Source organism: Telmatherina bonti, assembly GCF_933228915.1.
Source record: "Telmatherina bonti genome assembly, chromosome: 14".
Taxonomy (NCBI): domain Eukaryota; kingdom Metazoa; phylum Chordata; class Actinopteri; order Atheriniformes; family Telmatherinidae; genus Telmatherina; species Telmatherina bonti.
In genome coordinates this window covers 31,464,262-31,488,273 of record NC_136612.1, presented here as the reverse complement: position 1 = coordinate 31,488,273, position 24,012 = coordinate 31,464,262, and the positions used below count along the sequence as shown (strand labels likewise).

Genomic DNA, 24,012 nt, shown 5'->3' with positions numbered 1-24,012 from the left:
ATGTATGTAGGAATAAATGAATGGACTTTATTGTCAATGTACACAAGTTAGAATCATACTGCCCTTAGTCCCATTCTGCACCATGAATAAAAAGGAAAAATATAGCAACAAATTAGTTTAAAAACAATGAGATTATAGACATTAAAAGGGTTTTAAAAAATTGAAAATGTAGCTTAATTAAACTAGCCTGTGTATATATAAATATATTATGTGTATATATATATATATATATATATACACACATATGTGTGTGTATATATATTTACTGACTACTAACTAAAAGTTAGGAATAATCAACTTTCGGGGGAGGATTAGAGAAAGTTGATGCTACACTAAAATATCACGAATGGTGGACAATTCAGTAGAATCGCGTGATGCTAATTCCTTCCTTCATCTCAGTTTACTGAAACAGCCGCGATGAGTCCGTCTCCACACAAAATGTCAATGTATCATTAACTTGTGTTAGAAGTCACATCTAAATGTGGAGAGGAGGATGAATACCAAGCTTTAGTCTTACATCTGCAAATAAACAAAGCATGGCATCATTGTGTCATTATATTGCCAAGTTAACTTTATTTATAAAGCAGGTACTGACCAAAGTGCTGAACAGTAAGAATACATAAAACATTTACATACATAAAATAATCTATACACATGTAATGTACTATGCTCTATCAAATGATTTCTAAAAGATGTAAACAAAAATTCGACATAAGATGAAAAATAAAAAAGTTCTGGAGCTACTTTTCTGTAGTTTAATAGAGAGGAATCCTGCATATTTTTGTCTTTAATTAGCAGTCAGGCTTCTGTATTTGAACAGTGCTGTATTTCAAACTCATTTTGAATTTTTGAACAACACCTCTGAACATTGGCAGAGTTTCACACTTCAGCAACCCCCAACAACTACTTCAGCTTCCATCTTGCATCCGGTCTCTTCTCTGAGACCTCTTCAGCCAGTAAAAGTCAGTCCGATGTTGATTCATCCCAGCTTGTACTCCGTCACCCTTTTCCTCGCATCAATCGATGACGTCCTCTGATGTTTCTTTGCTGAATTCGCCGCAGTCCGCTTTTAGTTGCTGATATGCAGTTGCTTGCATATGAAATAGTTTAAAAAGCTGCCATTAAGTGACAGCATCAGGTGTGAAGTGCGATTTTTCAGCTTCGGTAATATAAACGATAAATGTTACCGTGCCATTAAACAGAGTCATAAACACACCTTTAAGATCAAGACGTTCCACTGAGCTACTTTAAATCGCTACCACTGGACACTGACAGACTAATTGCCGTCTCATAGTGGTTATTTCAGCATCCATCTTGCGTCTCGTCTCTTCTCTGAACTCCCTCTCCAGCCAGTAAACCAGTCCGACGTAGATTCTTGCTCTGTCACTTTTTTCTCCTATTCCTCCCATTATGTCCTCTTCCTTTCATTCACTGAACCAGTCATGGTCCAAAATGGCCAATGTTCATATTCAGTAGCTGGTATGTAAAACTATGCCGCAAAGCAAAAAACACAAATGATGTTGTGGGTAGGGGAAAACAAAAGTTGCAGTTTAGCAGCCTGGGTGTGCAGTGTGGAAACTTACATAATTAAAGCCAGTGTGCCGTCAAAACCAGTCAGAAGCACAGAGTTTGAAAGTCAGAAACTTGTGCAGCAGCTTTAAGGCAACATTACTGAACTTTGCCAGCTTTTCTCACTAGGATGCCCTCTAATGGAAGCTAATTTAGCAACTGTCTTCATCCTGTCTCTTCTCTGAGCTCTCAGCCACACAGATAGTCAAATGTTGACTGTTGCCTGATATCTTTCCCTACTAAAATATGAAATTCTACTAAAGTCCAGATGTGTTGCTAGAATACTGAATCGAATTAATAGAACAGATAAATATGAAAGCAACATCTCCCCTGCAGGCCACACTTCACCACACTCGCATTAAAAGCATAAAAAAACACAGAGGCACTGAACTCAAATCAGATTTATTGTAAAAACACAGGAGATGAATAAAAGTAACAGCACATGTAAAATAATGAAACCAAACCGACTTTTACATCCGGCTACATCCGCTAGTGCACAAACAGGAACAAACAAATCAGCAGTTGTTTCTCCACCGAAGGACGTGCTAACAGACAAGTCAGGCACTTGGAGAAGGGGGACAAGTGTACAAACAGGTGTGTGTTTGTGTGGAAATAAAATACATTCAAAGAAAGAAGGGGGGGGGGGGGGGGGGGCAGAGGGAGTGAAGCGAGGATACAGCAAGACGATGGTTAACAGAAGCACTTTGGAAGACAGTTGGCCAAATTCCACATCAATACAAGGATAAATTAATTTAAAAACCTCTAAAATAATCTTTTTGTTTCTATACATTGTTCTCATGGAAAACACACAAACATCGCAGGGGCATCTGCCAGCTTCTAACAGTCTACAGCGGGCAGACTTTGTCAGACCATTTGTGCTCATCGACACTCGACTTTTCACCTCCATCTTTATGTTTTTTTCTGTTTGTCACAAACAGGAAAAGGAAAGCCGGTCACGTTTCTTTTCCGACAAAGCTCGCCTGACGTTAACAGAGGTCAATGCAAACTCTGGTGTCAAGTGACTTCTAGTGGTCCTCGCTCGGGTCCGTATGTACAAAACAGTAACCAAACATCCTCCCAGGTTTTCCTCTTCATCATCTACTTACATGTAACAGTTACAAGTTGGAGAAAACACCATATCTTCTTCTACAGACTGTTATTATTCCTGATTGGAAATACATTTTCATACGTGATTTGACGAGAAACGGTATTTGTAGTGCATGCTGCTGAGAGGCTAGCTGTCTAACATCACAGTTCTACATATCAAATATTGAGCTGCTTTGTAAATGTCTCACAACACCAGAGATACGTCAACTTGTGCCGACTTTAATGTCGAAGAGATGATGATGAATGTTTGTGCTGTTAATGGACGCCTTCCTGAGAAGGAGATCCTCATCGCTAATAACACTTGAATTCCTTAATAACGTATTTTATATCTGGATAAATTTTAATCATCTAGTTTCTGGATTTTCTCTCCTGCTTCTTTGTTAGAAGGTTGCATATAGTCGTTAATATTGCTTTCCAAAGCAAGCCGCTACATTCAAACCACCAGCTGGTTTCCAGTGAGTGTCCTTAGAGAGAGGGGGACGTCTATAAAAGCCGCCCCGAGCAGAACGATGGATGGGAGGATTACCATCCGTCTCTTCGGGCCGGTGAGTTAAGCAGGAGTGCATTAGTGGGCTGAGGGGGGAGAAAAGGGTGGTGCTGCTGGTTGTCTGGACTGGAATTACGGGACTAACTGTTGATACAACCGGCATGTGCAAAAAATGGCTGTTTTAACAATGCTGATATTAATGGCTGTTTAAACAACCAGTGGTGCCCAATCGCTGGGTGTTCGTCCGTACTGGGTGAAGCAAGAGAAGAAGAACAACAGAGAGGATAGGTCAGCTCACGAGTGGAAAAACGTGCAAAAGGTAAAGTGAAATCTAAAAAAAAAATTCAGTTAGCCATGTGAGGAACTTTTCATTATAATAACTCATTACTTTGAGACATATAAGGGTAATAATATCCAAAAGTATTGTTCCTTAACAGTTACTGAGATCACAAGTTAATCATCTTATTAACTTGAGAAAGCCAGCACTGATTAACATTTTAAAGTAAAGCTAACTACAAGGTTGCTATGGACAGACTGTGTGCATGTCAGAAAAAAGGTCTCAAATCCTGACTTCATGATGCGGCAGAGTTACTTCCTTAAGATCTAGCATCACACGTCAATGTTCAGTAGTTTCAGAAGTAGGTACGGAGTTGAGGATCACCACCAACGCCTGCCTCATTTTTCACCTGATAATTTGACCAACTTTTTGCTGGTATCTACAGATGATACTCTGCTGAGACAGTGTAGCAACACTAACTCTCCTCTGCTGGCACCCTCAAATTACAACAACCTGCCATGTGAAAGTTACACGTTGGTAACTGTGAAAACCTAATTAAACATGTGCGTTACCCGTTTGAGACAGAAGAATATAAAGTAAAATCCTGCCATCTGATCAGATAATCCCTCCAACACTCATACCTGCCACCTGTGTTTAACTTTTATTTTGTTCTTTAAAGAATATTTATTCTGATCCAAATCTGGTGGGAGGAAAAGAAGATGGAAAAGGATGAAAAATTAACTGTTGCATTAAAAAGTGACATAATTTTAGAAGTGAAAACTACCGTGCACACAAGCATGATCCTGCAGGTGAGTAAATCATTTTAACCCTCTGATGCATCGTGTCCACCACAGTGGAACCCATTTAAAGGCTGTTTCTAGTATATTCACAAATGAAGATAGTATTTATTTGTAACTTTGCCACTTCAGTGGACATTAGGAGAATCACCCAACACACTGCCACTCACTGAAGAATAAACTAATTTGGTATAAAATTTCATTTATACAAAAACACATAATACCAACTTCACCTCAGTGATAAACAGGAAACAAAATGATACTCATCAATTATTATAAAAATATGACATTATTTTATGCATATTTCTATAGAATAGAATAAAATAAACTAAATAAAAAGTCAAATAATATTAAAGACAAAGAAAAGCGCCTCTGTACATCTCTGTAGAAGTAAAATATTGTGTGTATAAAAATGTCTCATGTTTAATTCTTACATCAGAGAGTTAAGCAACAACAACGTGATGTGTAAACTATGTTGCACAAATCACCCAAATTTAGCAGCATGACCTCAAACTCCTTCTTCTCAATAAGTTATGAAAGCAGATAAACAAAAAAAACAGGACTACATCTAACTCCTCCACCTTTTATCAGATTATAAATCCTCAATGAAATCTGAGATCAGGTTTGGTAAAAAAAAGAAACCAAAGCTCAGTCTTCAGTTCTTCATTATTTTCCTGTTCGGCTTGTTCAGCAAACAGCCTTTAGTGTTCATTTCAAAGCAGCGGTCTGTTATCTTATTATAACTGACTTTCTCCAATATTGTTGGAAATTCATGCATGAACTCAAAACCTGCAATAAATATACTTTGAACGGTAATTTAAAAGTTTTTGGCTTTCCTTTGATCACAAAGCACCAACATTTCACACAAACTAACTTTGTTTTTTCTCAGTCTAAAGTTTCTGGTCTCTAAAAGTGACATGACGTGGAGGATGTAGAAGGCTGCAGACCGGACGGTGCTCTCACCTGAATATCAGTAAGCTCTTTGTAGAACCTCTTTGCCAGATCTGGACCGTTCTGCATAGTCGGGATCTGGTATGTCTGAGAAAAGAGAAACAAAGCAGAACATTCAGCCAACAATACTCAAGTTATGAAAGCAATAAGAAAAATCTGTGACTTAAGTAGTTCTTCTTCATAGTTATTAGAATAAATGATATTTCTCCAGACAGGTTAGGCTTCTCTTTTAGGAGGAAAGGTTTCTGCAAGCACTTCCAGGTCTGGGTTACAGAGACATGGAAAGCAAAGAGCAGCAGGGTGAAATGATCAACTCATCCTGTCAACAACATTCATGAGCCTGTTCAGAGCTTCTACATCTTGCAAACCTGCTTTTCTCTATGTTTGTAAGTTTCCATTCAATGCAAAGAGACTTTGTCACTTCCACAAACTCTGTTGTTTGACTCTTCCATTTTTCAGTCTTGGTTTTTTGCAAGCCAAATCCTGTGAATGTGTCTTTATGCAGCATGTGTGCAATGAGGCTCCCTAACACCTGCTGATGAGGTCACATGTCACGCAGCTCTTTCATTTTTATTAATCTCATTCATCAGGGTAATCCAGCTCGGTCAGGGATCACAAATCCATAAACAAATCCCTTCTGGTGACTGGTTACACTTAGTTTCCTTCACTTTTACAAAACAGAATTAAAAACCTTGAATTTAAGTTTGTTGTTGTTTATTGTTTATTTCCAACAGTAATTAGATTATAACTCAAACATGAATATAAAACGACAAAGCAAACAAAATTAAGAGATCACACATGTGACATAAAAAAACAGAATGTACAAGGGAAGAATATGTAGGAAGAAGTGTAAAACTTATTAAATTCTACCCTTTTTTCAAGTTATTAAGCAGCTTCTCAGACTCAGAAACATGAACTAAAGACAGAGTTCTGACCTTTCCTCTGTAGAGGAGGCTGCCGACTGGACAGACGACGCAGGCCGTCCCTGCTCCGAACACCTCCAGCACTCTTCCAGCATCCAGTGCCTTGAGCAGCTCCTTCATGCCCATTGTGCGCTCCGTCACTTTAAACTCGCCCTGATGAAACACAGACACGTTGATGTCAATGAGAAATGCTTTGGACTCGTATGAGCCCTACAACTGTTAGTTATTCCTCTGTTTGTGGAAAATGACAAGAAATTCAAGAAGTGGAGAGATGAATACATAAAACTTAAGCAGATGAATGCAGTAAATCGACTAAAGACGGTTTAAAACATCCTGTCCTGCGACTCCTGTCAGAAGTTGCACTGAAGAGGAACAGCGAGATCGCTTTAATCCAAACATGCATTAAAGAACATGGATAAATAAATGTGTGTTGCTTGTGGGACGGTTTGTTTGGTTAGTTTACCCAGGTTCTTCCCAGGTCCAGCAGGGACTGCCTGGTCACCCCTGGCAGAATGATGCCATCCAGAGGAGGGGTCATCAACTCTTTCTCTGCAAACAGAACCATGAATACTAATATTTCCTACAGGGAGAAATCTTCAAAAAAAAAAAAAAAAAGTCCAAGGAAAAGACAACAGAAAAAGACTAAACAAAAAGACTGACCTCCTTTGTCATTGGTCCAGTAGATGAAGAGGTTCATAGTGCCAACCTCTGTGATCTCCTCTTCGTCTCCATAAAGCCACAGGACCTGCTGGCAGCCCTTCTTCAACGCTTCATTCTGCACCGCTATTGTAGGCCCGTAGTTTCTGGAGACAGATGAAACTTTATTAGATTATCTATCCTTTCATCCAGACGAACAGACTCACAACTCTCAGAAGTATTTCTGCTCTCCAGCTGCCATATTTCAGGATTTTTACAGTGTGCAACTTACAGAAAGGGAAAGTTGACACTGGCTGGAATTTTACTTGGTATCACATCACAAAGAAAAGTTAATGGTCTTGCACATCACCACTGAAGGGTGAGTTTTTTAGAGACCAGTATAACCTTGAGTTTATCTTCCCCAGTTCATCATATTTAATGCATCAACCATGTTGTCAAATATGCGGTTGTTCAGATCAGTGTTTGAGGTCTTTACTTGGTAAAAACCAGCTCACAGCTATTCTGAAGTTCTAGTTTTTAATTTTCTTTTCTGAAACAAAAGAGCAGGTGAAGACCAAGACACACACAAAGCTAAATATACATTACTATTTAAAGCAAACTACAACACAGGAATCCTATAAAACCAGTAATAGCCGCAGTCAGTGGGCAGATGTTTCTGAAACTGGTTACTGTTAAACGTCTTTGTGACAGAGTCTCCACGTGGTGGACCAGGGTTACAACATTCATAGAGCACTTCAGGGTGAAATGTTTCGACTGAAGCCAGTATTTGGTAATTGCCTTTTTCCTTCCCTACTGCCAATATTTTTTATTAATGTGTCCCTCTTAGTGTTTTACAGAGTTTTTTTGTGATGCAGGGAGATTAAAAATAAATGCAATGCTATGTCCACGGTATGAAAGATTACTGCTTTGGCTTCTTTCCAGAAAGTATTGAAATTTAAACTAAAACAAACACACACACACACACACACACACACACACACACACACACACACACACACACACACACACACACACACACACACACACACACACACACACACACACAAGAAATATGAAAATGGTCAACAACTTTCACCCTGCATGCCCCCTCACCCCCCAGCAAGACAACTGCAGACCACTTAATCCTGATTTCTGCTTTGTATATATAAAAAAAATCTGTTTAAATTGTCACAGCGAAGACTTTGTAGTGGAAGGATGTATTTTCCAAAGTCGTAGCCATACTTCTGAAGTTGTTTTAGCTTCTTTTCATCCATCTCTGTCTAATATAGCCTATCAAATCTTTTTTATACTGATATAAAACTTTACTAAAGTTTGGCAAAGTTAGAGATACAAGCATCCATAAATATTTGCATTATCCCTAAATGAAATCTCCATCAGGGTTCTTTATTTCTAGAAGATTTAGAGATCTTGTGGCTTCGGTTTTCACATTTTTTTCAAACCTTTCTCTTTAAACAGATTCTCATAAATTTACAGACTTACTAAATCAAACTAGTCAAACTCCAAAACTTACCCAACTACAAAAAGTCATAGTAACCTAAGTTGTTCAAGGGCACTGTAATTGAAGTTTTTCTTATATATAGCACATTTTTAGCCACAGCAGCTGCTGAACAATGAGGCAACAAACAACAACACTGCACATTTCAAAATTAAACGCTGCAGAGAGATAAATAAATTAAATCTAGAATAAAAAAAATCTAGAATAAAAGTAAAATTAAAACAAATAAAGGACAAGCTCAGGTTTGATCAAACGCCAGTGCAAAAAAAGTGGATTTTAAGTAGAAAACTAAAACCAGAGACAGACTGGGCGGCTCTGATATGACGGGGAAGGCTATTCCACAGCAACAGAGGAGCCTCTGTCACCCCTGGATTTAAGTCTGGCAAATAGGACCCTGAGTAACCTTGTAGTGATCAAGTGGTTTTCTGCTTCATCCAGCAAGAACAGAGAAACATAAAGAACCCAGAGAAAAGTGTGTGCAGCCAGAAGGATCCTGCAGATAAATCTAATCAGTGTTAACAGCATGTCACTGTGGTCAGATGGAAACTATTTGCAAACTTCTTTAGCATCCAGAGAAATGTGCAGAGTTTCCATGGCAACAAGAAATGGCATAAGACTGAATACAGTAACACACAAAACATGACGATACAAACTACATTGTTTATTCACCTTCAGGAGATTTAAGACAAATATTAGGGGTGGGAAAATTGCATAAAAAAAAAAAATCAAATATAGGGATTTTTTGATTTACAATTTTAAAACTGATTTATTTGGTAAACATTTTTTTTATTTTATTTTCAATTAATAAAAATAACCCATAATTTTTTGTTGTTTTAAATCATTTTTATTGTTTTTATTTATTTTTTTTTACTTACGTCACCTTGAGAATTATAACAGCAGAATGATGGTCTGACTATTGTGTTGTTTTTTTTATAATTGAAACCAGGAAAAATAACGAGCCAAAAAATATTTTGTACATTTTTTTGTTTTTAATCTACAAAAATCAGCAATATCGAAGAATTGTGAGAATCGCAATTTAAATTAAATCGGCAACCAAAAATTCTGAATCGAATCGGGACAAAAGCATATCAATACAGCCCTAACAAATATGCTGGGTTATATTAATAATGCTGCCTTTAATTAGAGATAAATGTGTCAGACTGTAAACCAGCTGACCAGAAGAGCCGAAGAAGAAACTTCTGCTTCATGTCCTGATCACATGACTCGTTCTGCTGCTTGTCTCAAAACTAAAACATTTCAGCAACATCAGATCAAGACTTATTTTTCACAACTACAATTCATGCAAACAGAACAACGATGAGATAAACGAAGGGGGAAAAACTACACGTTCAGAAGGAGCATCCTCTCATACAGGCTAAATAAACAATGTGGTGCCTACAAACAACCCGAGTGGATGTCCTGCATAACTCTGCTCCCCAGCAGCCTCCTGATGGCTGCTGCTAAATCAGGCTCCATAGCTGAAGTGTTTCCTCATCTTTTGGTGGGTGGAGAGCAGATTATTGTTGGCTTAGTTACGAGTGGGTGTTCGGTGCAGTTATGCAATCGCACAGGAGGTGAGCGGAGTCTGCTTGTGAACAAGTAGAGTCATGTGAAAACAGGGCTGAGTGGAACAGGCAGATTACAGCAGCGAGTCTCCGCTGCTGCTGTTCCTTCACCGTCTCTACACCCAACAAGCTGAAGCGAGACGGTCCTTACTGCTCATAGCTTTGATGCATTTTTATATCTGTGTTAGGCTGTTTAGAAACAGGCTGTCTAAATGGATCACATCTGCTTTAACTGCATCTAACAACTTTCCCCACATGCTGAGAAGTCACATCAGCTGTCCCTGGTTTTAATGGATTCTGGACATAAACCTTTACTTCTGCCCTGACTTCACCCTGACACTAAGGCCCTCCAGAAGCTCGTCTTTCTGGGCTTCATGCAGATAACCATGCACTGTCCAGACCAGCTGTTGGGTGAACCCACAACCATGACAGAACTCCAAAGAAATGATCAATTTTCATGTTGATGTGTCCTGGACCCAAAAGCTTTTCTGATGACCTGCCACTGATTAAGAGGATATTGAAAGGATAACCAGAGGAGAGTAGGTTCTCCACGTTGACCAGATGAGGAGCATAATACTGAACCATGATCCATGTTGTTGGAAATAAAGGATATTTGGAGACCTCATCAGTACAAAGACTGTTTGGCAATGTGTTATAGGTAATTTGATGTTGTAACCCTTGAATATGACAATCTGACTGATCTCATTTACATGTAGCCTCCTTCTTCTGGTGTAGCCCTGCATTCTGCATAGGCCTGCCTTTGCATGAAGCAGATAACAGCAAACGCTGGTTTGTTTTTCAATCTTAGTGACTAAATGTCATTTCCAGCTAGCTGACATCTTTCCAGGGAAAAAATAAAAGTCAAACACCCCAAAGAAACTCTACAGATCTGACCCATTTTCTCTTTTAAGTTACCTCCTGATGTTGTACCTGCTGACTGAGATGGATGAGTGACAACGTGTCTTAGTCGCAGGTAAGCTACATCCCCATAACGCTCTATCTTTGATCTAAAATATCCTAACAACTACTGAGGAGTTTATTTCCTTAAATAATAAAAAGAAAAATAAAATGAATATATAATAAATAATAATAAACATATATAAATAATAAAATATAATAAAATAAAAAACAATATATAATAAATATATAAATAATTAATATTAAAAAATAAAATAAAATTAAAAACATTTTTAATAATTCAGAATTGGATATTTAGAATTATTGCTTAAGATCACATAACGTTGATGGCACATGTCCCAGAACTCAACATGGGCCAAATTTAACCCCTAGCATAAAGGCAACACAGATAATTTGGTATCAGTCGGCTGGACATTGGGACTCAACTTGATATATTAAACATAAAATACAGGAGACTGTATGAAGAGGCCGAGACAAACGGATTAGACCTCAGAGATCCAGAGTTCTTCGTCATGTTTATGGATGATGTGTTCAATCAGGAGTTGAGGTAAGACACAAACTCACCCTCCCATCTTGTAGGCCCCAACACCTCCTTTCCAAGCTCTCACAAACGACGGATCTGCCAGCAGAGAAACTGGGTTGAAGGATCCCGTAGCGAAGTAGGGCCCGACTGGGCCGATGATGACAAATATCATCGCTTTTCCGGCCCGGGAAACACCGAGAGAAGGCTGGAAGAAAGGCAAGGAGCGAGAAATCAGTGCATCCATCCTTTAATCTGCTGAGCTGAGAGGGAAAGTCGGACAGAACCGTCCAGTTCTCACCTCAATTCCTATGAAGGTCGGTCTGATGTAGAGGCTGGCATCCTGTGAGTACGGGACCCACTCTTGGTCAACCTCCACCAGCTGCCTGATGCATTCCAGCAGCTCAACTTTATCAAACAGCTGCAAAATACATCCAGAAATTTTAAACAGAGTAGGTATCTCGCATGGTGAAAACTGAGATTTTTACATTTTATCACAAGTGAAACTTTTAGATGTCATTTTAACCTAAATATGTCTGCATTAAAACCCACCATCCTAATCTGCATGATGGAGCGATTGCACTGGCATTTAACCTGCCTTAAGTAAAGGTTACACCGTTTTTATTAAGTATGAACTAGCTTGCACATAACTGATTTAGGACTTTAAAATTTTCATCTGACAGATCTAAAGAAAACAGTCATTTTGTAAAAATCAAGACGGAACACAAAAAAAAGCATTTATTATTTCCATGCAGCTGAAGAAAATTAAACTTCAGATGTAGACAGCTAAGGTAACTGCAGCTCCAACTTCACCGTCAGCGTAACGGGGTGTTGCCTGTCCGGTGAGGATCTGTTGCTTTGTGCTTGGAGTGAAACCTGAACCAGGAAGTCGTGTTTTAGCGAAGCATTTATGTGAGTTAAGAGGCTGTAAACAGCTTGGTGATGTGACAAAGCTGACTGTTTAAAAACACATGTATGTAACAGACTCTGCTGGCAGATCCATCTGCAGCAAGAGCAGACTCCAGATCAGCTTTTTTGCCAGACGACGGTGCAGTTTTTGTCTGTGCTCTGGGTATCCATGGCAGCACCGCTGCAGCGATGGGTGTCAGACCAATGGGCCGGATGCATTTGCTCATGCTGAACAGGGTTGTAGTGTTTTTAACTAAAAACCTTCTTTGAGAGGCGACATCACCCTGATCACAATGACTCATTGACTCAAAACTCACAGGAAGGCAGCTTCTGTCTGCACTTCGATGCATCCTCTCCATGTTCAGCATGGGTCTGAATAGACGGATGTGGTTGTCAACTCCACGGAAAGCCTTCATCCCCTCAAACAGCTGTTGAAAAGGGAGCATGCAATTTATTTTACACTTTAAAGCAAGAATAAAGGGTTGTCTGTAAAGAAAAGACCTGTTGCATTTGCTGAAAACACCAGATGTGCAACATGTGATCTGTGTGTTGCATGATGGCATAATGCTTCTCCTTTACCTCTATGGAGTAGTGCAGGGCGGAGCTGGCTGGATGCAGCGACAGGTTCTGGAAAGGTTTGATCTGCGGAGCCTCCCAGCCGCCCTTCTCCGACCAGCTGATGGTCAGCATGTGGTCAGAGAACTGTTTGCCAAACAGCAACGTGGAGGGGTCGGGCTTCGGCTTGCATGTCGGGTTGCGTTCAATGGTGAGATCTGCAGCCTGAGGTGGAGACGGACAAGCGAGCCGGAGAGGAAGCAGTGGACGGAAACGAGAGAACAGTGGACCACGGATACAGTGATTGGTTTTAAATCATAATTAAAGACGCAGCATGCTTCAGCACATTTGCTGGAGTGTTATGCACAGACAGTTAAGACGCTGACTTGTCTGGTCAATTAATCAGGTGCAATTAAAACAGAATTACATGATTACAACAGAAAGATAGCAAGGGGAAGACAGGAGGAGGGGAAAAAAACTTTAAAATACAAGGCAATATGTCCAAATGTTACTTCCTTCTTTCCATGATGCTTTATAAACATCCTGTGCACTAGAAAACAAGGTACAGTCACATCAGTGTAAATTAAAATGGTTAAAATGCAGTTCTCACTTAGAGGGACAAAAGCAATTAAAAATCTTTCCTCATTACCTTAAAGGAGCTAGCGAACCGCAGTGAGCCATAGGAAAAGGGGAGGGCCTGAACAAGTCGTGCATGCAGTGCCTGCAAATGAATGACAACAGAGCTCTTTGCAAAAGCTGTTGCAGACATCAGGATCAAAGTTTTACCAGGCAGCTTGCAACAATACCTTCTTTCCATGACAATATATCAACATATACATGTAAAAGACTGACTGTGTGATATGCGAGACCCAGTGCCAATCATTTTGTCTTTACATCGTGGTATGCATCACTGACCATGAATATGTAGGAGGCAACTGGTGCCAAGTGCTGTACTGTAAATAGAATCAAGGGTGTTATTCTGTAAAATGACAAATGCAAGGTGAGAGACTGGTGGACAAAGGCGTTTAAATTTAGACATGACCAACAAGCAAGCAATTACAGCTTGTTTTGGAAAAAAAAAAGTCATGAATCTGGTTCTGCAAGCCACCAGGTTGACATAAACAGGACTTTTCTTTCAAGTTTCGATGTTTGAAAAGGGATTAAAACAGGTTGTTTGGAGTCTTCAAGTTCTAAACATTAATAAAATTTGTCCCCATCCTGAAATATGATCATGAGGTAATTCAGAGGACGTGCAACGTCAGGGACAAAATGACCATTTTGTTTAATGGATGGATGATGCAAGATTTGTCTTGATTGCCATCATCGCTGGGTGTAGTTACGCACACATTAACTGCAACCTATATGAAAAAACTAATGTAATTAAAAAATAAAGCAGATGACTAACCTGCTATTCTGTTTTTCTCTCATTTAAGAACAACGTGGAATTGGAGCAGAATTGCATCAGCTAAAGCTAGTAGTCGCTGCTAAGGTCTGATCCGACAGAGACGGAGTTGACCTTATTTACACTTTATACACATGTAAAACACTAATAATACAAACATATGCACACATGTCAACACTAATACATACATGTACAGTCCACGTGTTCAACCAGCAGAAAGTCCACGTGAAGGACAGCTGTTTTCTGCGTAGCCATAGAAACGGTCATAACCCCACGGTGGAGGAAATTTTCCACCCAGGTTTATTAACTAGCCACTTAAAAAAAAAAACAAAAAAACAAAAAAAAAAACAACCTGAATATAGAAGTTAGTGTGGTCTTTTTTGTATAAATACATGCATATAAAGTGTATTTAAATAAACGTATATCCATATATTTACACGACATAACTACTAAAAATGTTAAAAGCCTTTCCGGATTGTGTTTTGACTTTATGTAGGGAAAGAAATTTATAATTAACTCATAACTCAGAAACTGGTTGTTCTCCGTCCTTCCCATGCTGTCGTGTTTTTTCTCCGTCCGTGAAGGCGGGACCGAGTCCGTGCGCGTGAACCCGCACACACGCAGGAAACGTTATCTTCTTTTCTCATTAGCAGATGATTTATCGATGATGTACGTGAATCATTAACTCGGACAATCAGTATAAACAGATAAGACAGTGAATGAACTCACCGTCCGGAGGGCTGCCATCTCCTCTACGTACCGCAGATAAACAGATTATACGTTCGTGTAGAAACAAACGGGCAGTAAACTTGGGTTCCGCTGAGCTGCAGTAACACCACAAACTACAAGGACAAAAAGTGCCCTCAGGACAAATAATATAATTACTTAGCCTGTTTATTTACAAATGTTTAACTGTTTTTACTTTATGCATTTTAGAGGTTTTGGGCGACTTATTAAAAAATAAAAATCGCGGACTGTTCGGTGGAAAGACAGGAATGTAAATAGTTGAGTACAGCCACAGAATAAACCGGAATAAAATAGATTGACCGGTTTTTATTAACCAGTATTGTTAGTCTGGATGTCACTGGAGGCGTGTCAAAAGTCTTGCATCTGACTGGCTAGGAGAGAGAGAGGTTAGTAGGGCAAAGAGGCTCGTGCTGATTGGTCGATCAGTGGGGAGGGGTGCAGGTCACGTTACTTTTCCTTGAACGCCAATTTTTACCCCAACCAGGCAATACATATTTAAATGTCACTTTATTTTACAACATGACAAACCTTCTGGGTTGTAAAGACATTTAGTTTTTGATTTAGTCACGTAACCAGCACATGTGTCTGTGTGAGATGTGTTAACATGTTAAAGCAGCTGCTCCACCGCAGGAAGGAAACTCTGAAGGGCAGCACAGTCAGGCTGGGATCTGGTTCTTGAAGCCATAGTTGAGTTCAGCTCCTCCGCTGAGCAGGAGGTCGATGCCAGTGCAGAAAGTGGCATCAGCAGCCAGATACAGGGCAGCCAGTCCACACTCAGCCTCTGTACCCATTCGACCTATCAGCTGGGTTTGAGGAAAAAACAGTACATGTGAGTGGTTATACTGGGTAGCCTCCTTGTGGTTGTGTGTTTTTATATTCCTGCAGCTGTTTCCACAGCTGCTGCTGAGCTGGGAAAAAAAAAACAAAAACAGCTTGACTGCCATGTGTCTCAACCCCAAACTTGCTTAGGTAGGAAGAACCCCCGCCCACTTAAAACATCTACAGTCTGGCAAAAAAGTAGAAATCCTCCATGCCAGAACCATTAGAAACAACAACCCTTTAAGCTCCAAGAGCTTAGACACTTCTAATTGGCCTCAATCCTTCCACTATAAATAATGCAGTGTAAACAAAGACCAGTGAGTTTCTCCTGTTTTTCCACTTCAGCAGCTCCAAATGGGATCCTAACAGAGATCATCTGCTGGCAGATAAAAGCTCTTTCTACTGAGACCAAACAAAGTGTTGATGTTCACAACTCAACAGAAAGTTGACAAAGAGCAGTTTGTCTCAACACAACAGAAGTCGCTCATAACGAGTTGCTTCTACTGGTCCAGTTCAGCTGAATCTGCTGAGCAAAAACCAAGACCTGATCCAAAATTTACCTGCTGGAATAAATACTTTAATCTACGCCATCCATGTTTAATCAGTTCCAACACTCCACACTCATTCAGGATCAACCAGGATGCCGCCATGTTACAAATATCCTGACTTCATGTAACAGTTTCATATTTTTTTATAAACATTTGTAAACTTTCCAGCAGCTCACCTGAGCGTTTTCTCCCTTTCTGATGGCGTCTGCAGCATCTGGGGTCTGTCTGGCTAATTCTTCCCACAGAGGGGTCATCACGTTACCGGGAGAGATGCTGCAACATGGCAATGAAACACTAAAAAAAAAAGTTCAGCATTTGTAGACGCTTCATACTATTTAGTGGCAGTTTTTGTGGATCTGCGCTTTAAATGGTGATTAACAAATGGCCACATGACCCTGCTCAAGGCACCTTAACGCAATGTTTTTCTGTATTAGTTCAATACTGAGTATATCTTGTTTATTAATTTTATTGTTAAAAGTATTTTTTCAACAGTTTGTCTACATCAGCACTTGTGCAAACTTCCAATAATAAATACAAATCAGCTGTACTGGAGTGTGGCTGAGGTACTTTTGCACACATTCAAAGAGAAGTAGCACTTTAAAGTGGGGAGATCCAGTCTTTCCAGATTTTTTTTTTTACTCAGTCTCAACAATTCTTGCGTCATGTTTAAAACAACCATTTCGTATTAACACTTGAAAGGCTGACTGATTTACGGAAAAATGTGAAAAGAAAATCCTGACACATTTGGTGTTTTTCTTCCTGTTCAGCTATTGCAAAAGTACTCAAACTTACTATTAAAGTAGGTGTAAAAAAATAATATCTTTGCACAAGGAGAAAACGGCTTCTGTAATGTACGTTAAAGTTATAAAAAGTAACTAAATGATACTTCAACCAGCTGTTTGGATGCAAGCTCACTGATCCTTCACCTTATAAGTCCTAGGGACCTTTTTAATGCCTAAAAATATCAAAATCGTTTCCATTGACATTGTGACAGCTTCAAACAGTGTTTAGATAAGGACACAGATGAGGAAATAAACGGGAGTTTATTGGCTAACACACACACACACACACACACACACACTTTCTACCTTGTCCAGCCGTTGCAGATAAGAAATTACATGTTGGTTAATTCTGATTTGCTGTAATGTTTAATTTAAAAATGTCCCTTTAAAATAAACCAATAATAAACCCAAGTCTGCTTTTTTTCTCTTTAGCTGTTACATCATATCTGTCATGTGAATAGAAATACTAAGAGAAGTTGATTTCTCTAAATCGCTCCCATTCATGGAAATCCATACTGAACTTGATGTTGGAAAACGCAAAAAATACACAGTAACAAGTCTCTGGTGTAAATAAATTAAATAAATTTATATACAGTGACAAAGTCTTGATCCAGACCTCATTTATTCATAAATTATTACCATAACATGAAAAAGCTGCAGCGGTTTAAACACGCAAACAGAAAAATCCAGGCTTTAAGACACAAACAGATTGAAGCTGTTGAGACCAACAGGCCCAGTCATTCATACAGCTTGAACCTGCAGAGACAAGCTTGTAATTTCTTTCCAAGCCTCCAGGAATTCTTCTCCAGACTTCTTGAAGAACTTTTCAAAGATTTTCTGTATATGTTGGCTGCATTTTGTTCCATTTTGTCAAGACGATCCCACACCGCTACAGTCCCGGCTGTGGGGAGGATTCATCCCTCCATCAGACCTGCTGCCACCAATTTTCAGTCCAGGTTAAAGTATGTGGTTTGGCGGACTTTAACCTGTTCTCCCAGGATGGCTTCTTGAAAACCACACTTTCACAGAGACCATGTTGACCAGCTTGCAGTGTTTGTACAGCACTGCTTCATCCCCACATGTGGGTCTTTTTGAAAAACTTGAATCATCAATGAATTAGTGTGAAGTGGCTTAAAAAAAAAAAAAAGCATCCCAGCAGAAAGGGTCAGGTTCAAGGACTGGACTGAAAATGAGTAAAATAGCAGCTGACTGGAAAGAATGGAGAATCACTTTGACTAAATAATTAGAGCAGGGATCTCCAATCCTGGTCCCTGAGGACCAGTCTCCTGCAGGTTTTCCAAGTGACCCTGCTGGAAAACTCCTGTCTCAGACTAGCTCTGCTCATGTTTACTAAATACAAATTAATTTGAATCAGTTGTGTTGTAGCTGGGACACTTGGAAACCCTGCAGGATTCCAGCCCTTGAGGACCAGGACTGGTGATCCCTGAATTAGAGTAAAGTGACTCTTTTGGGGGGGGGGGGGAAGGTCCTAAAAATGATGCATGGATCAAGTCTTTCGCACAGTTCTGGATTTGTCCAGTCATATCAATCCTCTGCTGTACAGTCAGACATCTGAGGAAATATATGCATGTATTTATACTAAAAATAACCTGCACATGTAGTGGAAGTAAAATCAGTACTGCGAGTTTTGTGTCCATTGTTTTTGGGGTTTTTTTCCCCTTGCGAGGGATGTGAAACCAAAGAGCAGTTCCTCTCACCAGTTCACTCTCACGTTGTACCGACTCTCATCCACAGCCATCGCCTTTGTCATGGAAATGATCGCCCCCTGGTGGAGAAAACACCGCATTACAGGACCCTCTGGTCTGACTTTTAGTATCAAGAAAAATACATGCAGTGACTTTTTGACTTACTTTAGTAGCAACATATGGCGCTGCATCTTTCTGACCAATGGTGCCCACAAGACTGGAAACATTTATGATGTTTCCCTGACGCTGCCGCAGGTACGGTAACGCAAACTGCAGAGAATTCAGTTTAACAAGCTTTAGTGGCGTGACCAGATATGCACACACAATAAAAGTGAGTGCAGTGTCACATGATTTGAAGCTACATTCCTGACAGTTCAGGTCACATGTGCGTCTCACCATCAGGCTTGACTGTGGTAGTTCTGGTTTACAACAAACATGGGAACTTTCTGATCCTGCTACAGTTCTGTGATGGTTTTTTTTTTTTTTATTTAAAAAAAAAAACAAAAACAAAAAAAAAAAACTGCAAATATTAAGCAGTATCTTTTTTTTTTTTTTTTTAAAAGAGGATTCCCATTTTCAATCTGTTAATGGTACTCTTCACGTTCTGTCCTTCCTGGTTTCTAATTCTTATTTTAGCCTAAATCTTTTTTTTTTCCTTTTAAACCATCATGTTTGTGTTTTGTTTTTGTTCCCAATTCCTGTTATACTTTACCCTGTTTGTGCATCCAATAAATTCAAACTGAGAACTTCTGCACAACTGGGCATTTTCTTATAAACTGTTCAGGTATTGTGGTTGTTGGAGGTTTGTAGTTATTCTACGGTATTTCTTAATGTTTTACTTCAGGATACAGTCTGTTTAGAACACCATATGTTTATTATAATGCAGTGCATCCAAATAAGTGTCACTGCACTACTGCTGCAACACACTAATCTGAATTCATGTTTAAATTATTCTTTTAAAAACACATTCAAAATTTCTATTTTTCTAAGAGATTTAGTTTTTTTTTTTTAACCCTTGTTTCAAATTCTGCAGTCCTTTGAGCTAATTATTCCGTTGCAGATCAGTTCAGTCTGAAAATTTCTTCAGGTTTTCATTCATTATATTCATCCATATTTGATCTGTCATCTGATATTAGTGTAAATTGTTTATGAAATTGAGAAAAAAAAAAAAGGGACTTTATTTATATTGATAATTGCTTACAGTTATGTTGAAAACGGTTGGATTCAAGAGTCTGTTTCCAAAGCTGCACATTTTACAAATAAGTTGTACAGAAGTGTGAAAACTTTACTTTAGATGCCAAGAAGTAGCTGATGACGTTGAGATTCAGCAGCTCTCTGAAGTCCTCTGCTGTGGTGTCATCTGTGGGTTTATGAGGAGGGTCTGCAGAGGAGGAAGCCAGAAACAAGCACAAATTAAGCAGCATTTGCATCTTTGTGAACCTACATCTGTAGAGAGGAAGGAAGAAATGCCAGACTCACGCCAGCCTGCATTGTTGACCAGACAGTCGATGTGTCCGTAATGCTCCACGGTGACTGCGATCAGTCTCTGGAGAGACAACCAGAACCACAGGAGACAGAAATGCACACGTCATACAATTTAGATGTCTGATAATGTCAAGGCCGGATTATCCAATGGGCATTATGAGCACGGACCCACACCCATTGGAGGTCCACGTAGGGTATACACCAGCAGTTTGGAAATGAAACAAAATGCCATATAGTTACACCACAACATCTAGTGTATTGCTACTGGTAGAACTGGCTGAGAGATGTTAGAAATGTTGTTCCACAGTAAATCATTCGCAATTTTTACAATGTTATGGTGTGGAACGGGGCCCCTGGGGCACTCCGGGCCCAGGGGCCTGTGCACTTTTAATCCGGCCCTGGTTTCTGTCGTGTCTAACCTCTAACTAGCATGAGGTCCAGATTTAGAGTCTACCTTGAGGTCTTCTTCCTTGGAGACATCACACGTGACAAATCTGCATGAACCTGGTCCCGTTATGTTCAGTTCCGCCTCCAGAGATTCACCTGCTGCACCTGGGAGACATGCACGACTTCACTGACATATAAAAGTCTTTAAATGTGCTGCAACGTTTGTAGTCAGAGTTAAACAATAAAAAGGGGGTTTGCTCTACCACTGACCTCTCGCGCAAAACACCACTTTGGCACCATTTTCCACTAAAACGATAAAACATGCAACAACATTTAGAGCGCCACTTCCTCAAACGACAATATGCAAACCCACAGCGTAAATATGGACAATTTTCATACCAAACGCTTTGACAATCCCTCTGCCAATTCCCTTGGATCCTCCAGTGACAACAACAACTTTGTTGTGGTATCGGAGGGACATTTTGGCTGCACTGTGCGGATCTTTCCGGGAAAACGCCGCAAAAAGCTGCGCTGCTGTCAAACAGCACGACCTATTAGACTGCAGAAGATTTCTTCAATGTTGAAGTCTCAGTTTCCTCAGTTTCCGACAGTCAACACAGCCCTTTGTGTGTGTGTGTGTGTGTGTGTGTGTGTGTGTGAGGTTCAAAGTTCAACAAATAGGGGGTTTGCTCTGCTGCGTTCAAGCGCCCCCGGGAGGTTTGGACATCGCAATTTCACTGAAAACTTCCAGAAAGTTGGAAATAATCGAATGAAAAGCGAATATTTGCGGTATGGTGGTGTATACAACTGCTTTTGGGGCTCAGAAACCTTGTTGAGAAAGAAAAAGAACTTTATATTTCAGGCAAAGTTACAAAGTGTTAAACAAAGACAAAGACGAAGCATAAAAATATGGTTATATGATTAAAATCTTTGGAGAGAAAATAGACTTCAAATTGTGTTCTCAAACAGTGAGTTTAGTTCATATGACAAGGAATGCAGAGCTGACAGATGCAAGAAGCAGCAGGTTTAGTGGGCATTAAGAGGCAATACACACCTCTGATGGGAAAAGAGGTCAGTAAAAGCTTATTTTCAGCTACTGTTAGTAGATACAAATGCACAGGTAGCAGAAAAATAACTTTAGCAACATAACTACATATAAACGAGAAAATAAAACTTAAATTCAATCCTGCCCGATTCAGTTTCATGGTTCAGACTTCTTTCAGTAATATAAAGTCAGGGTCATGGACTTCCAGCAGCTTCACACCAAGACAGATTTTATGCACACTTTGTAGACTGAAACTTTACAGTATCAGACATTGTGCCATTAAGTTGCAAGTATCTTTTACATCTAATAGGTGTTTTTTGTCCAGAAAGGGAATTAAAACAATATCATGACAATTATGATTTTAATTTGACTAAAAACTACAAGTACAAACAGGAGACGCTGCCGTCACAAGCAGTGAAACCTGGAGTGTTTTAAAACTTACAGCTCAGAGATGCTCATCTCTCAGCTTGGTTGCATCGTTTTATAAATGTTTTCCCACTTTGAAGGTTTCACCTGCTGGTATCAGAGAAGGGGGGGTGTAGAAGTGTTAATATGGAAGAAACAAAAAGCATTCAACACCATTTTTAGTTTCCAGTGAGGAAAGAAATTGATGGTAGTTTGAAAAGAAGAAAAATCACCAATTTAGCCTCCTTGTTATGGGTTGCATGACCAGAGCAGCTAAAAGACAGAAGAAGAGGAAATAATTAACTATTTTGCATTGTGCAATGGTGACACCTTACCTACTTTGTCACACACCTGAACATCAAATGGCAATAAAAATGTTTAAAAATCTTTAGACTTTCCACAACGCATGCATACTGAATATGAGATCATTCATGTTTGTGTAGTAATTCAAGTAAAAAGCTGATTAAGATTTATTGCTGACCTCTTTTACACTCAAATTACAAAATAAAAATCAAACATATTTTCACATAATTGTGTGAGAAGCTGCTATAAACTAAAAAATAAACAAGAAAGGAACATTTGAGAACTTTACCAAGAAGGAGTTCATTGTCCAAATCATGCAGGCAGAAGACAGGAAGGTGTAACATCACATGACTTACTAGAACAGATTTATCAGGGGAACAAAAGGAGCAGCTGGATTACTGACAGGTCTGAACAAAACTGAATGCATAAAGAGACATTTGGACATAATCCCAGGGGGGGAAAACCAGGAAAACCAGATAAAGCTCAACAGACTGACAGACAGACAAACAAAGGAAAGGAAGCAACGAGACACAGCTGGAAAGGATCAACACGATTACAGGAACCTGAGTGGGACAAACACAAGAAAAATATACATCTATCTATCTATCTATCTATCTATCTATATATATATATATATATGCATATATGTTTCATCATACTGTTCACATTTAGACATCATTGGACCAAGGCGACACCTAACACATGAATTTTTTTAACGTTGACATTTTCATGTTGTGGTTTTATTTGTGTCACACATTTTATGTACAAATACAATTGAAAGTGCTTTATATAAAACATTAAAAGCGCAGTCAGGATGGAGAAGAAAAGTACATTTAAGACAAACTTTATTTTCTTTAAAAAATGGTTTAAAGACAGAAAAAGGTCAAATATGATAAAATGCAAGGATTAACAGTTACAAAGTGAAGAATAAAAACGAGAGTTATTAATCTTAAACAGCTGAGAATATCAGCAGATCTGCAGTTTTCTAAAGGTTTGTTCCACATGTGGGAAGCGATAAAACTGAACGCTGCCTCTTGGTGTAAGGTTTTATCTTCTCTGTATAACACCACATTATTAGCTAAACATAGAAATCTGCAACATAGATAACAGAAAATGAAGCCAGCGTTTATAAAACAGCACAAGAGCCTTTTCTGGGAATTGTATTCTTAATTCTCATGATGACGTTTCACTGCCTCACCAGAATTACCAGACATTTATATTTCTTTATATTCACCACATAACTTATGAATTTTAATTTCGTCCATCAGTCTGCAAAAGCCAACACCGAGATTTCAGCTTTGATTTATTGCTGAGTTATGAAAGAGACTTTGAGCCAAAAATAACAACAAGCCACAAGTTATTGACAGTAAATCAGGATTACACACACCAGTCTGCTCTATTTATTTTCTGTTATAATCTTTTATACTGTTTGTTCTGCTTATTTTGCTACATGAAAGTGCAAGCCGAAGCGCACCCACGTGTGACGCACACAAAGCATGTGGTCCCAATTTTTTCTTTCAGTTTTTTCCACTGCATGGGGTAACAATATGTGTTCCAGTTTAAGCTTAGGATTTATCAGGGGTTTAGTGAATCCCATGTCAGTCCCTGTGGATTTGGGGTTATTTAGGTCGTAGTACCCATTTACGCCAGTAG

At 39.2% G+C, this 24,012-nt stretch overlaps 1 protein-coding gene across 2 annotated transcripts; it reads right to left on the bottom strand.

Annotated features, from left to right (window-relative positions):
- Nucleotides 1-1,955: 1,955 nt before the first annotated feature.
- LOC306765478 (branched-chain-amino-acid aminotransferase, cytosolic-like) lies at nucleotides 1,956-21,245 on the bottom strand. 2 transcript variants are annotated; one of them, XM_079252947.1, is made up of 18 exons: nucleotides 21,006-21,245; nucleotides 20,877-20,912; nucleotides 20,674-20,771; nucleotides 20,214-20,280; nucleotides 20,024-20,115; nucleotides 18,900-19,004; nucleotides 18,747-18,814; nucleotides 16,423-16,519; nucleotides 13,380-13,451; nucleotides 12,755-12,955; nucleotides 12,493-12,603; nucleotides 11,568-11,687; nucleotides 11,311-11,474; nucleotides 6,772-6,914; nucleotides 6,575-6,660; nucleotides 6,124-6,264; nucleotides 5,201-5,275; nucleotides 1,956-3,412 (listed from the first exon to the last, which is right to left on the bottom strand). In XM_079252947.1, exons 1-18 carry the CDS (start codon nucleotides 21,085-21,087, stop codon nucleotides 3,371-3,373), a joined length of 1,800 nt encoding a protein of 599 aa, XP_079109073.1. In that variant the 5' UTR covers nucleotides 21,088-21,245; the 3' UTR covers nucleotides 1,956-3,370. The 2 variants fall into 2 exon arrangements, with proteins under 2 accessions (XP_079109073.1, XP_079109072.1); XM_079252946.1 differs by lacking the exons at nucleotides 16,423-16,519; nucleotides 18,747-18,814; nucleotides 18,900-19,004; ... (3 more) ...; nucleotides 20,877-20,912; nucleotides 21,006-21,245 and adding an exon at nucleotides 14,862-15,529.
- Between the last annotated feature and the right edge of the window lie 2,767 nt (nucleotides 21,246-24,012).